Source organism: Lepisma saccharinum, chromosome 3 (genome assembly GCF_977018435.1).
Source record: "Lepisma saccharinum chromosome 3, izLepSacc3.1, whole genome shotgun sequence".
Taxonomy (NCBI): domain Eukaryota; kingdom Metazoa; phylum Arthropoda; class Insecta; order Zygentoma; family Lepismatidae; genus Lepisma; species Lepisma saccharinum.
In genome coordinates, this window is record NC_139231.1 from 50,003,646 (window position 1) to 50,018,888 (window position 15,243).

General features: G+C 39.9%; 1 protein-coding gene across 1 annotated transcript in view; it reads right to left on the bottom strand.

The window, feature by feature from the left end:
• Positions 1–2,135: 2,135 nt before the first annotated feature.
• Positions 2,136–15,243, bottom strand: part of LOC145985017 (uncharacterized) — a 40,258-nt gene continuing 27,150 nt past the window's right edge. Inside the window, exon 2 of the mRNA XM_083118515.1 lies at positions 2,136–5,754. Within this exon, the coding sequence (XP_082974641.1) occupies positions 4,755–5,744 (990 nt within the window). The 5' untranslated portion in view covers positions 5,745–5,754 and the 3' untranslated portion in view covers positions 2,136–4,754. The remainder of the gene's footprint in view (positions 5,755–15,243) is intronic.

Below are 15,243 nucleotides of genomic sequence, written 5' to 3' on the forward strand. Positions count from 1 at the left end.
GAAGTGACTCATGCAGTGATTATCTCTTTTATTTCATTCAAACTTGACATTTGCTAAATACTCAACATTGAAGAAATTCTAATATCATGAGCAGCCGAAGGATTGGTTTTCTTGTTTCCTGTTAATCCTGTAATTATTGACTTTATACCATCAAAACCAGGGAATGATGTTGTGAGAGAGAATCACTGACAAAAGAATTGGAAGTCTTTGCTTATCCCTTGATATAAGAGACTTTCGTACATCGACATGCAGCTCATCTATTTTATCTGTGAACTAGTAGGCATGCCAGAAATCCACTTGGTGAGCATTGAGTCAGTCACTTCTCTGCCGTCCTCCAAAACCATATCTGACCAGATCAGAGACCAGAACTTTTGTGATCGTGTTATTGTGGTTGAGTTATTGTTTTAAGTCTACTTTATTCACGAATAGGCTAATCGAGACTGGACCCACAGGTCAAAATAAACTCCAAACCACAAAATGTGACTCCACCGGGTATTGAACCGGTGACTCCTCGATTAGATTGGCGTTTTATTGTTAAATAGCCCTTTTGGACAAAGTCAACATGTTCCCTTGGAGATACCTTGACTTTCCAACCAAACATATTATCTCCCGCACACACTAAACTGGCATGGTGCATAGCACAGGGGAGCACTTTACCTTTTTTACCTTTTTACACACTAAACCATTTCCTATAAAGTACTGCATGCAATGATAAAAGCAATTGAACCATAAATGACATTCTTAAAGAAAGAACAAATGTAATAAGTCCAGTTTTATAGAAGAGATATACTGCAAAACATCTTGTAACAGGTACTTCCTTGAGTTCCGCCCTTGCAAAACGGGGCGGGAAAATAACCTAAACTTTCTCGATCATCTAGCACCAAAACGAAGCATTCTAGAAGAAAAATGCACAGAATTTTTTTTTTGTAGAGAATTTTATGTAGATTATTTTTCATCATAACCTCTTTTGCTGTAAAGTGCTTTCCAAGCGAGATATTTGCAAGAAACTGATTTTAGGCGCCATTTTTCAAAGATGGCGGCCAAATCCGGGGTGGTACAGGGGTGCAAAATTAATATGTTTTTAAGAACTCTTTTAGAAAAATAATAAAATTTGTTCCAGCTTTCCCTAATTTTCTTCCTTATTGACTGGCCTATAATGTAAATACTCCCTTTAAGGACGAAGCATGTGGCAACAAGGCAATGTCAGTTCTCATTGAGGCTCGTACCAGCGTACAGTACAGCATCAATGGTGCATGCTACGTTGAAAATTCAAGCACATTATATTTAAAATCTCATATTTCCAACAACATTCCCCTCTTTCCTTTTCTCGCCATCTGCACTAATAACGCAGTTTGTCATTTGGTGTCAGACTTTTGAAACACCCTGTATATATACAAATTATAAAAAAAATTGAACTAATATTATTTCGTGGACTTAGTCTGACATTCTGACACTCCTTTTGATGCCACCGTTGAGTTTTGGAACCTCCAAGACATAAGGTTTGATCTCAAATATGATCACATAGCTGAAAGAGTTATTTTTAGACTTTTCACGTACATATTGGCCGCCATATCTAATACTATTTGATAAAGTGGGTCTTTTTAATTTCTTAAATACAGTTAAAACCTGCAAATTAGTTGGAAATAGGATGTCATGAATGATAAATAACTGCAATGAACAGGAATAGAATCTTGGTCATGGTCGCCATCTTGAAGACGCCATTATAGACAAACGAGGGTTTAATAACTTGGGGTCTGAGACGTTTTAGGTTCGGGAATTAATGTAGTATCCGCCCCCAAAGGGCACGTTCTCCGCCGGAAGTGAAATATTCTGCCATTTTTCTTCCCTTCCCTTCGAACCGCACTATTTTTTCATTTATCATTCTTACTGCGCCCCCGAAGCCTAAGCCCCTCCCCCCTGCACCGCAGGGGTGCTATTTATGCCACTGATGTGAAGCTATTTTACCTTTGTTTTCACTGCTGTGTATTAATCTTATTCCTCATTTGTTTGGCATCAGTGTCCAGAAGACCCATGTTCTTCCTATGGACCGGACCCCTCTTTTGGATACCAGTAGTAGTATTCCTTGCTTTGAGAAGCATTGAATCCTAAGTATATTATTAATAAAAAGTCGCATAAAAATATAATTGTTTTTATTGCATTATAAAACATAGATATGTTTATTTCATGTATAAAATAAGGATAAATAAAACACTAAGAATAATCTTACATCATGACCTGCGATGCACACTAAATTTAAGGATTTTTTCTAGATCAAATGAGAGAGAGCAGATGAATGTTGAGCGCAGGATGTGAGTAGGAGGACTATCAAAATACAATGAGTAAGTAATATTAGTGTGTCCTAGTTTCTAAATAACATTAAGAATCATAATATATGTATTTTCTGCTTTCTTTCGTGCGAAAAACATAATTTTTCGAGAAAATTCCATAAAATAAAACAGTTTCTTTGGTGTGTGATGCTAGACTAAAAATGTTATTTTTTACATGTAGCAAATGCATAAATGTATTAAAACGTGTAACTTTGATATTATGAAGGAAGTAACTCATGAGAAAAACTTCTATAATCCATAATTGCTCTCTACAGGATTGTAATGCTTGTTTAAGTGTTTTCAATAATTCCCTCTTGCGAAATAAGCTCATAATACTGTTTGCACAAAATACATATAGTAAACATTAAAACAAAATTCATTACACACAAATGTATTCTCTAAGCAAGAGTGCACATTAGAAGAATGTATTAATGCCGCTCTAACTCGAAGTCATAATATGCACTATGAAAATGAAGGATTACTTATACATGACCAGAATAATTAATTAATGCAAGAGAAAACAAATCGGAACTTTTCTGGTACAATCAGATCCAAATTTGCATGATTTTGATATGAAGGCATCGATACACTCATGGAGGACATAGTTGCATGTTTCTTGCAGTCTTGCAACGTTGCAAGAAGTATCACATAGCCTGTGATACCGAATGTTAATGAAAGAACTGCCAATTGTCCAAAAGTTGGCTTGCTTTATCATCTACTCTCTTCGTCTAATATGTACCATGAAAACTCAAAAAATGATACAATGCTGTTTCATGCAAACTGAACATGCAGGCACTATACACACTCTCCCTCCAAATTATTTCACAAGCACATTTGCACTGGTTCAACACAAAATAGACATTATACAACAATTGAAGTGTGATTATGCTATATTAAATACCAGATAGTGCTGTTTGAAAAATCAAGGTAAATCATTTCAACCAAAAGTCTCAACCGAGATCTATTATTTCTTTCAGCACAAGAGATATGCAAAGGCAATCAAGATCATATACTGTCATGGGTTGGTTAATTCCACAGTCAATATAAAACTCAGCCTTATTTCAATTGTAGTTATATTAATCAGCATATTGCACAGTTATTTCCCTTGCTCATTCTGATTGTTTTTTAAAGGTTTTGTAACGCTCCCTTTGTTGGAAGAGTGATAAATTTCATTATTACCACTAAAAAATATTAAATTATGTACTACCACAAAACATAAGAAATTATTAAATTTCATTTGATGTGGTGGTACATTAATGCGCACATGACAGCTAAGTTGAATAGTTCGAACTGTTTTAGTTGAATGATTACTGTGATAAGCATGATCAATACAATAGAACTTGTTTGATGAAAATATTGATTTATATTGAATTTTTTGGGGAGTAAATATTCCTAAACTAAATACGTAGCAGATATAGGCATTAGTTGTTCGCTTGAACACTGACTGGCCATTAAATTTTAATAAAACATTCCGTATAATGCATTATTTATTTTTAGTCTGTCTAGTCGTAAAATGCATATTGTACATTCAATGTAACTTATGATCAATCTTTAAAGTAAGCTTTTTATTATTAACCGGCTGGTGGTAGAAGTTTTCTGGGAATATTGTTCTACTTTCACAAAAATTACAAATTGTAGGCCTACCTTAATTATTCCTTTTCTGTTTCTGAACATGAATTTTTTTAATATACACAGATAAGAACTCTAACAATAATGGTCAATGTCCAACTTGCATTCGTGGCCTTCTGTGAATTTATAAAAATGTAATTGATTTGCTTCTTCATAGTATGATATATCTACGTATTAATGAATCTCGTCATAAATATTCGTTTTCTGTTTAATTAAAGGTATAGTCAAGCAAGTGATCGGGGTGATACAGTAGTATGTGCATTGAATTTCTCTTAAAATTTGTGAGAAAGGAAATAATTCATGGACCACATTTTCATAGATTGTACTTCATAACCTGTAGATTTAATATTGTTTTTAGGATCTGCGTACCCAAAAGTTTCAAGACATAAACTTCCATTTTCTTGTCATATGGCTGAATTTTCCACCTATTTCTTTCTGTTTGTTATCTTTGCAGATTCAGATATCTATAAATGCATATTCTGCTTTTGCATACATGAAGGATTTGTAACATCAACTTCTGTTTGTATTTATTGATATAGAATCACACTGAAAGTCATTGAAGAACATACTATATTTAAGGACTTTCAACTGAATCTTTGTACTCAGGTTCAATTGTTTCAATTTGTTATCTTGTGGAAAATCATGTATAAAAAGTAAGCCTAGAATCACACGATTGTTGATACTGATCACGCTTATTGTCATGTTAAAAATTTCTCATCCTCCTGCGTCTAGCATGAGGACTTTGTGTAATAAACATGTCTCAGTTGCTGTTGTTGATTCTGGGAAGTCAGTCAACAACTAGGGATTTGGGAGAGGTCTTACTTCTGGTTGGTTTCTTGTGAAACTGAGATTCGGTGGATAGCGGGATGGTTCTCGCTGACTTTGTACATAGAACCTCTTCCCCCCCGTGTGTCGTCCATCATCCTTCACAGTTAGGCTCGTGCCAATCTCCACTGACCACGGGGCAGGCTGGTGAGGGTTGTAATGTCTGTAGGGATCATAGTAATTGGGCTCCGAAGCAACTGGTTCGCTAGCTATACTATTGATGTTGTTGCTTCGTGAGTCATCCTGTCGTAGCGAGTCACGTGCTCTTGATACGGGAGGGTAGTCGTAGCGGTCACGGCGATAGTACTTATCTCCGTTGGACGGGTAGTATTGGGGTGACCGGCCTTCTTGGTAAACTCTGTTGTCGGCGGTAGCAACCTGTCTGTACTTGTCGGAGGCTGCGGACCTGTACCGACCGTACTCGAACCCTGGTTGACTCTTGTACCGATCGTAGTAGGAGCGTTGGGGGTCTGCATCGATGATGGTGTAACTTGGAAGGAACTGCTTTCCCTGCACGGCTATGGGTGCCGAATTGACTCTGGAAGCATAGGCATCGTCTCTTGAGTACGTTGCTCCTGCCGGTGCGAGGTCATAGCTGGGGAATCTCCTGTACTCACTTCCAGCTCTATCCAGGGTGTCGTAGTAGATAATTCTTCTAGGAGCTGGGTTGCTGGAACTATACGGTCTGCCATACTCCACGTCGTAGCGGCGTTGCGTCGGGTAGCTGCTACTCTGTGGGTTTTTCGGGATGCTGTTCGTGACAAACTGCGTGTGTCTGGGTTCTAGGTCCCACTGTCTCCATCTATCCTGCTCTGCGGCTCGTTTCAGCCGACGGAACAGCAATGGCGTCTGCTCTTGAGGATAGACCGAAGGTGGAGGATCCCCAGCAGGTCTTTTGTCTAGCGGCAGAGCGAGGCACGCTGTGAGCAGCGGTAACAGAAGAAGTGGTAACCTCTGTAACATGGCGAATGACCTGAAAAGAACAAAAGGAAGTGGTCAAGATAAGACGTCCGAGGTCAGAAAGGAACACAGACAATACAAATATAGAGAATTATAGAAAGACTAATTTGGATATAACCTTCCATTCAGGGTCGGATCCTGGGTTTCATACTCGAGTAAAGGGACCTTTCGTATGTTGTATAAAATACGAGTATAGTCTTGGATTCATCACTAGTGAGCTTTGGAGTATTGTCAATCTCATATAGGGTTAGTAGACCAAAAAATGTTTCGATAATGTTAGAACAAGTTTTGTAGCAACTTGATAAAGAGATTCTCTCGAATCAGCCAGGATAGTTCCGGGTGTGCTTCAGGGATTGAAGTTCCGTAAAGATGAGACTGTCGTTCGCTCCCGGAAGCATATCCGAAACTGACCGGGCTGATATCCCGAAAGAATCTCTTATCATTCGCCGTCGGGAAAGCTTCATAGCATTTAAAATATCCCCCAACATCGCCTTTGAGGATAAGGGATGTTGTAGCATTTGTGATGCTAGTAGGGTTCTCAATAGGAGCATGCAGGATACCGAAACTTTAGTGCCTGGATCAGAGAAAAAAAACACCCTTGTCACCACTTCGGTAAATTATTTCCCAAAATTTCGAGGTTTCTGGCTTGCCACGAAATCAGGACTCGGAGAAATGGTTAATTGTCGAAGTAATCTACATCGCAAGTATTGGAAACTTCCGAGATGTCGTGGCAGAAATCCGACAATAATTACGCCAGGCGTCTAGAACTCTAGAATTTTCCTGGAAATCTCCAAAATTTCCCATCCAGAATATCATCGCGTCTTTCGTTCCGCACACTCCTAGTTCTTAAGTTATATACTATGAATTGGATACCAATAATAACTGACATTTGGACGTGAAGAAATGACTAATAAGTTTGTATGATTTTCGACTTTTTCCCAGGACATTTCTCATCCAGAGGAGAGATTTTCCAGAACTGATTGACTCCAGCGTGACCGATTCAATTGGCATTGTTGCACTGTTGGATTGTATTGCCTTAGCGTTTTATCCAAAAGGCCATGTCTCTTTCTTGTCCAGCATTCTTTGCTAAGTAGTCCGCCTGTTCTTGGTGCCATTTCACAATTGATTTGCAGTTAGCGTAGAACAGCATAACCGTAACTTTCCTCTCTGCATTAATGGATTGTAACGGTGGTCTATTGAGAAAAAAAGGCAGTAACTAACCCAAACAAAGGCTTGCGTCAAGTCTTAGTATTGGAATTAAAACCATGCAACCCTGACGATATTAGAAGGTGACTTATCTCTCCAATCTGCTTTGTTTACGCAGAGAAAGTAGAAAGTGAGACTGGTACCGAACGGTGTTAGTACTGCGAGTGAAGATGACTTTGAAGCGGGGAGAAATTGTGATGAATTAAAGGCGGTAACCATGCATACCAAAGATTTCCGGTCACACGTCGAGGGAGTGGAACGTGCGGCCTCAGCGGACCGTATGGATCTGCGTGCTCCTAAAAGGTCGTTACTTTTATTTAATGTCAGGTTTCAAGTTCAGCACCATTGCTGCAGTGCTTTCATTCGCTTCTGTTGTCGTCGGGTGCAGACATTGTTGGCTTTCTTCAGGATTGTTTCACGTCAGGGGGTGTGGTTCGGTTGCAAGCGGAGGTGACGAGGTGGAGGAGAGAATGCAGCCGTTCCACTTCGGTATTTAAAGTAACCTCATCTGTGAAAGTGAGAATTTATATTATACAAATGACAGGAGTGTTAAAAGGAAATTGTATGCTTGTAAACAGCAAAAACTGAAAAGAGCGTTGTGTGACTGTTGTGTCAACATCTCGAAAACTACCAGAACGGTGGAGTTAAAATTTAATGTAGATTACATTGGCATACATTACAATTACATCGTCTTCCGGAAGTAAAGTATTGCCACACACTAGCCCAGTGTGAAAATACCCCTCAAACACTATTTTCTGTGAACGATTTGTGGATTGCGTGCATGTAAACTACTGAACTATTATTTATACACTGTAAGAACGAAATAAACATAAACCAATTGCACGTGGATTGCGAGAAATCCTATTGGTTGTTCCAATACCACCTGTGCAGAAATCTTGCTCATGTGAATACAGTGCATGTGATAAAGCCATACCACTCAACGTAGCTGCTGTATTGAAGTTGTAGGACCTTATATTGTGAGCTATACAGCTGTGATCAATACATTCATTGGCGCAATAACATAGGAACTAACACATAGGAAAGAACCTCGGAAGTCACGTGGTTTTATTTGCATTAACTTCGTCTTTGCAGTTGATGAAGAATAGTTTAGTAGTTGATTCAATCCTGGGCCGGATTGGGACTGTCAGGAGGGCGGTGGCAATTTTCCTCAACAAGGCGTCCAATTGGGGAAAAAGGGGGCCGAATGTGTGTTTTCGGTAGGCCAGTCGGCCCTGATTTAATCACTAGCGTAGCCTGAGGCGCCAACTTAAGATAAATGTGGGGCGTAAGATTGGCATAAACAATATATGTAAATATCAGTGCCGTATCTGCAAATCCCCCCCCCCCCGCAAAATGTTACCAGAGGTAACCTACCTACCTTTGCACACACACACACAGTGTAATTCTTGATCTCATGTTAACAAAGTCACATATAAGGGCCTAGAGGGTGATTCAAAAGTCACTTATACACCCAATAAAAAGTAAAGGAGTTAGGCTGGGTACAATTGGGCATGATAGAAACAAGTTAGGGTCAGGGGGAACTACATTGGTGTGTTCCAAGTGGACGTCCGCCATATTGAATTCAAGGGCGTGTGTGTGTGTGTGTGTTTGTATATATATATATATATGACACTGTTTTCTCACACCTGGAAAATGATACATTTGTTACAATCATACAGTCGTAAGTCTCTCCTGATTAAAGATAGGTAGAAGAAATCTTCACCACTGCATTTTTTGTGAAATTCTAGCCTGATTTGATTCTAGTCTGACTGCCACGCGGGAAACCCGGTGTGAGTGATCTAAGGTCGGATTTTTCCGACTTTGTCCCAGCTTAAAGCGGCTCTAGGGCTCACCCAGCCTCAAATCAAATGGTATCGTAAGGAAGGGGGGGGTCAAATGCGCCGCGTAGTGCTGATCACATCAGCTCCAAGATGGCCGACATCGAAAATATGTGGGGACCACATACCCTAAATGTGCTTTCATGGCACGGTGGTATATGCACAGGGAACTTTAAATTCACCTTTACCTGCATATATATTGTATTAGTTTCTCTACCCCTGAGTAACTACGTTAATTTTTTACATACGCATATCTTCCGCACTGCTGGGGTTGGAGGCTTGTAGGTAGATCCGGCATTGATAAATGTTGAATTTTTGGGAGGGGACAGAAAGTGCCTTACCTCCCCCCCAATCGGCGCCTATGATCGTAGCTAATTTGTATCATTGGGTTCACCGCAAGTGTGATATAACGACTTTCAGGGTATCACTTACGTGGAGTGGCTGAACTAAACTACGGAAAAATCAGCCAGATTTGATTGATAGAATATTAACAGAAAACTAATTTTGGTATGGCTTGAAATAGACGATTTGTAGATTCTTGAAAATACAGTGCGAAGTGATTACAAGTTCAATTGAGCATGAAACGGAGGAAAAAAAGGTTTTGAGAACAGGACCCCCCCCCCCCCAAGATAAAAAATAAAACTGGTTTCATGAAATGTCACTTCGAAATACATTTATCAGTACCCATAGTACTTAGCAATAAAGTCGTGGAGCCTTAATCACGTTTTCAGATCATATTGTCGTCTTGAATCACATCATTTTCCCGCCAACCTCCGTGGCGGAGTGGTTAACAGCACGCTACGAAGCTAGGGGTTCCGAGTTCGAATCCCGGCCTAGGCATGGGTGTTCTCCGTGAGAGCCCAATTCATCAATTTCATCATATCCTCACTCATCCTAAATTAGCCAAAAGTGGCAGAAAAGCGAAGTAAAATAAACCAAATCAATCAATCGGTAATCGTATCATATTCCCACATAAAATTCGGAGTCACTGCAACTATTTACGAAAATAATTTGAAGAGAAAATAAAGTATGCAAAAGGAAATTCCCTGATTACATTACGATAGGGCAGTATCGCCGCACCGAATTCCAAGACAGAATTTTTTTCTAATCGTATATGTTGCAAACGAACAACAACAGTAATTTAATAGGGTACCACTACTTTCAAGCAGAAACGCTTGTTCTGCTACCGGGGCCAGCAATGAAATTGTATTCTCAAATTTCTTCTCAAATCTTCAAAGTAAAACAAAACCCGGCGATTTAGACTGACTTGAAAGAAAGATAAACTATTACTTTCTTTCATTTCCTCATTTACAGAAATGAAATAAGATGTAGAGGGGGGAATGGTCATTTTCCTGCTTCCGAACTAAATAAAAGTCATAGAGAGGTTGGGAAGAAACGTAAAGAGGGGGAAATTTCCTAGCCCCCGCTGCGGCATGATCTCTCTGGATGGGATTGGGATCGTCTGTCTATGGGATACAAACAATAAAAAAATAAGAAAGTCAGTTCGACAACTGAGGAAAAAATGTTTAAGATTTATTAAACTTACTTGTTTACGAACGTGTTTAAAGAAGGGTAGTCATATTACACAAAGGCAAACAAAACGGGACTGGACCTTCAGTCTGAAAATGGCTATCCGGAGAAATCAAACCTCCGTCACTTCATTACAATACGTAATGTGATTGGGTTTTTAATATATTTTTATCATTGTCGTTGCTGTTGGAATGAAGATTAAGGGTGTGGAATTGTTTCATGGAGATTCCTGAACTTTAACTCCATTTGTATAGCATTAATTGCTGACAGAAGTTCATTCCTTAATGTATCAAGGTAGCAGGTCAAGGTTACAGACCAGATTTTTCAGCATGAAACTCCATGAAATAAGCACACCTGCAGCTGAGATGGCGCATATGGTTACATAACATGTCGTGCCATCCGACCGGCACCAGTTGATCAGAGGGTGGAATCGGAATGACCATCGCCACAGGCGGCAGGCGGGTGGCATTGAAATCTCCCGGAAGCGACGCTGACCTCAACTTCCGCCTCTTCAAAACACAGGAAATTTGGAAACCTGGAAGCCATTTAACTGGTGGAAAATTTCTAAAGAACAGTGTCCATGCCAGGGAGGATTAAAATACGCTATGTCCTGTGATGTTAGCTGCACGTTTGAACAAACAGGACAATCTTTTTTTTTTTAAAAAAAAGGAATGAAATATGGCATGTGTTGTGGACAGATGCCAGAAGATATACTGTAGTATATTTGTTAAACTAGGGGTGGCTCCGAAACGAGATTAGTCACAGCCTCGTCTGAAGTTGAAAATGCCAGTCTCGAAGGGGTGATGACGATATTGTCTCGAGTCTCGAAATAATTGATACAAAAATGTGCAAAATACCTCTTAAAAAGAACAGCGCATGAAATAGCATGTATAATCTATCTATAATAGTAATCTTTGATATGTGTGAATAAATCGCATAATGAGGCAATTCCGAAGGTTCCAGGTTCGAGTCATACTCTAGGCACAGGTCCCTTGATTCTCATAGTCGCAATTAGTCAAGAGGGGCAGAAAAGCAACGTCATATATGAAATAAATGAAGGCAAATTTTTTATAAACCTACCTTGGTGGGAAACCTAATGGTAAGAGACCTGTAGGCGAAGATGAAGGAATAACGTTGAGATGGAGATAAAGGAAATCGGTATAAGGATGGAAAAGATTGGAATGATCTTGCCAGTGACATATGGAAGGCCTGTGTTGCTGCAGCCATAAACCTTCGGGTTTAAGAACGCTAGAGTTAGTTACATTGCCTTCAGGTTGCTAAAAGTCCCAAACTTAATTTTGTTCTTCTCATCATGAAACGCCAATACTTAGAGCACTTATGGAAGACGAAACAAGCTCCTAATCGTAGAATCATTGCTTAAAATCGCCACGATAGGTTTCAAAACAGAACTGGACCACTGGTTCCAGCAAAATCACAGTTTAACCAGATCACCAATTCCAACTACCTGACACAAAGGAAGGAAGCTCCATTTTACGGGCTGCGAACTCTCAGAAACAAACCAAAACAAACGAGAAGCAGGAAGTCGTCAGTCAAAAGAACTTATGACGGCCGGGGACGACATGTAACGGTCCGCCTTCAGAATCGAAGAATTCGGATTCGGCGCGCCGGAACACCTGTTTTGTATGATGGCCTTGGCCAACCATGACCCTTGTTTCAGGTTAGAAGAACAAGAACAGTTGCCAGGTGAAGGAACCACGTTCACATGCTCCGAGATGATTCAGTGGGTTGAGAATGCCCCACCCAGACAATCTAGGCTGTCGCGTGCCGCGGAAGAGTTCAGGATATACACGAGAACTCGATTCAGATAGGTGGAGGAAGGTTGTTCACTGTGTTCAAGTCAGAAGCAGCAAACCGTCCTACGTCTATGGACCTGCGTTTTTGGTTCTCGGGAAGAAAACAAAAGTAGAGCAATGAGGCCATATAACAATAAATTGTTACTGGTCACCTAGCTTTGAGTTTGCATGATTTCTCAAGATAAAGTGTCACGCTAGTATGGAAATGCTGGTTAGTCTTCGGTGCCTACTCTTTTCATGGACTAACTGAAAACTAAAGTATCTCGGTTACATTGGGGTTCTTCTACATACCCTGTATCTATTGAGGATGGGCGATCAAAATAGAATCCAAAATTATTCGAATGTGAATCCAAGATTTTTTACCCTATTCTAGATTCCAAGATTTATTAGCTGATTCTTTAAGCCTGGATTCTTAACCGATTCATACAAACCAACCTTCGTTACTCCATTCTCTAAAGTAGCATTCGTTGCGGGTACGAATTCCAGCCTGTGCATGGGTGTTCTTTGCGAGTGTTCATTCATCAATTTCATCATATCCTCACTCGTTCTCATCGTCGCGATTAGCAAAAAAGTGGAAGAAAAGCGACGCTAAATCAAAATCAAATCAAATTTAAACCAGCGTTTGTTACTCGATTCTCTAAACCTGGATTCGTTACCCGAATCTCTAAACCTTGATTCGATACCCAATTTACTAAACCAGGATTCGTTACCCGATTCTCTAACCTGGATTCGTTACCCAATTCACTAAACCTGGATTCATTACCTGATTCTCTAAACCTGGATTCGTTGCCCGATCTCTAAACCTGGATTCGTTGCCCGATCTCTAAATCTGGATTCGTTACTCGATTCTCTAAACCTTGATTTGTTACCCGATCTCTAAATCTGGATTCGGTACCCAATTCACTAAACCTGAATTCGTTACCCGATTCTCTAAATCTGGATTCCTTACGCGATTCTCTAAACCTGGATTCCTTACCCGATTCTCTAAATCTGAATTCGTTGCCCGATCTCTAAACCTGGATTCGTTACCTGATTCTCTAAACGTGGATTTGTTACTCGATTCTCCAAACCTGGATTCGTTGCCCGATCTCTAAATCTGGATTCGTTACCCGATTCTCTAAACCAGGATGCATTACTCGATTCTCTAAACCTTGATTTGTTACCCAATCTCTAAATCTGGATTCGTTACTCTATTCTCTAAACCTTGTTTTGTTACTCGATTCTCTAAACTTGGATTTGTTACTCGATTCTCTAAACCTGGATTCGTTCTTCCGTTCTCTAAACGTGTGTTCATTAACCGAATCCATTAAGATTCCATACCCGTTTCTTCACAGATTTGGTTCCGACCGTCCCTACAGCCTACAGCCTACCCAGTCTACATAAGGTTGTTCTTCCTCGTATGGTTTCCCTAATCAAATTGCTGACTAGTGGAACTATATGTATTCCTCTCCAAAATACATAGATCATGTAAATGAGTGACAGCTGCGTTTACTGTATATAATTGGTGTGTTCTCCTTGGGTACGTCTTGTATCTGTTTTAGATGGACAGGTATTGAGAGAGAGATACATCGAACTTGTTACGTGATACAGAGAGTTAAATATCAGAGACAGACCTTAAACAACAACCAAAATCTGGATGTTCAGCCTTCAGAAATTCCCTCAGCACGTACGGTGTCAGGAATCACAGTTTCAGGCAGTTTGAGTTCGACGACGGGTATGGAAAGCCTGATTGTTACCCACAGTCCTGAAGGTTGCCCTTCAAGACACTTCCTATACATATTGTCGTGAGATGTTTCAGTCAAGGATAGAAGATGAAGCGGATATCGGCAAACCACCATCAATTATAAATGTGTAATAATGACTTTCGCCAAACTTGAGGCAATTTCCTCTTGTACAAACTAAAAGGAACCCAACCTCGAAGCAAAAGAAAAGAAAAAAAGAGACTCGTAAAATAATACTTTCACGGATATAAATTCTACTTGTTCAGTTAGGTGTCATAAACATGTTTGTAGAACTTTATTTCATCCACCGGATGCTGTCTTCAACGAGTTTCAAGATGGACATAACAGTTTCTTGCTTCTATGGTGTTATAACTAGTTATGAAATATCCGTAAAGAGATTGTATTCACCACACAGCTTTCGCTACGATAATATTGCTGCTGTGGATTGACCACAGTTCAAGGCAGGTTATTACATCAAACTGGAGTAGCTTTTAGGTCGATGCAGACGAAGATATAAATTGACAAATACAAAGAGAAATACAGTGAACCCTGTATTTAATTAATCCAGTTGAAGTGAACATTCGGCCATAGTGAACCTAAATCGCTAGTCCCGATCCAAATACATTACAAATATAGTTTATAGTGAACCCTCAACTGCGATTGATTGATTGATTGATTTGCTTTATTTTACTTCGAATTTTGGGCCACTTTTGGCTAATTTGCGAAGATGGGGATGAGTAATGATATGATGAAATTGATGAACAGACATTCACAAACATCCATGCTCAGGCCAGGATTCGAACCCGAGACCCCTGGCGTCGTAGCGCAATGTGCTAACCACTCCGCCACGGCGGCCGGCCCCTTAACTTTGAAAATGAAAAATGTTCATAGCAATATAAGTAAGCGACAATACTTTAAAACAAACCTTCTTATATTAACTTGACAGAGGGCCTCCCGGATGGCGTAGTGGTAACGTCATCGCCGTGTAATAGAAGGGGGTCCCGAGTTCCATTCCCCGTGGAGGCACATAGTGGTTTGGATCCCACTTTAAACTTTAGGTCCAGTACCGATGTTTTTGTTTTAGTGGCACCGAAACATGGACGTCCGCAGGATTTTTTCTAGGAAGGGGTAAGAAATGTATTTTTTTCGGGGGGGGGGGCAAAGGACACATATTTTCCCTCAAAATAGTGATGCCCCCTCAAAAAACCATTGCTTCAGTCTGAAATTATCATGTTCCTTCAATCCCCTTATAATAATTAACATAAATTACTGTGACTAAAATGAAATTATGTGTGAAATATATACTTTTCAGGTGGTCAGGTGGACATTCCTTTTCCGTGGGGGCGTGGCCCCGTCCTTGCCCCACCTTTCGGACATCCATGATCGGAGAGCG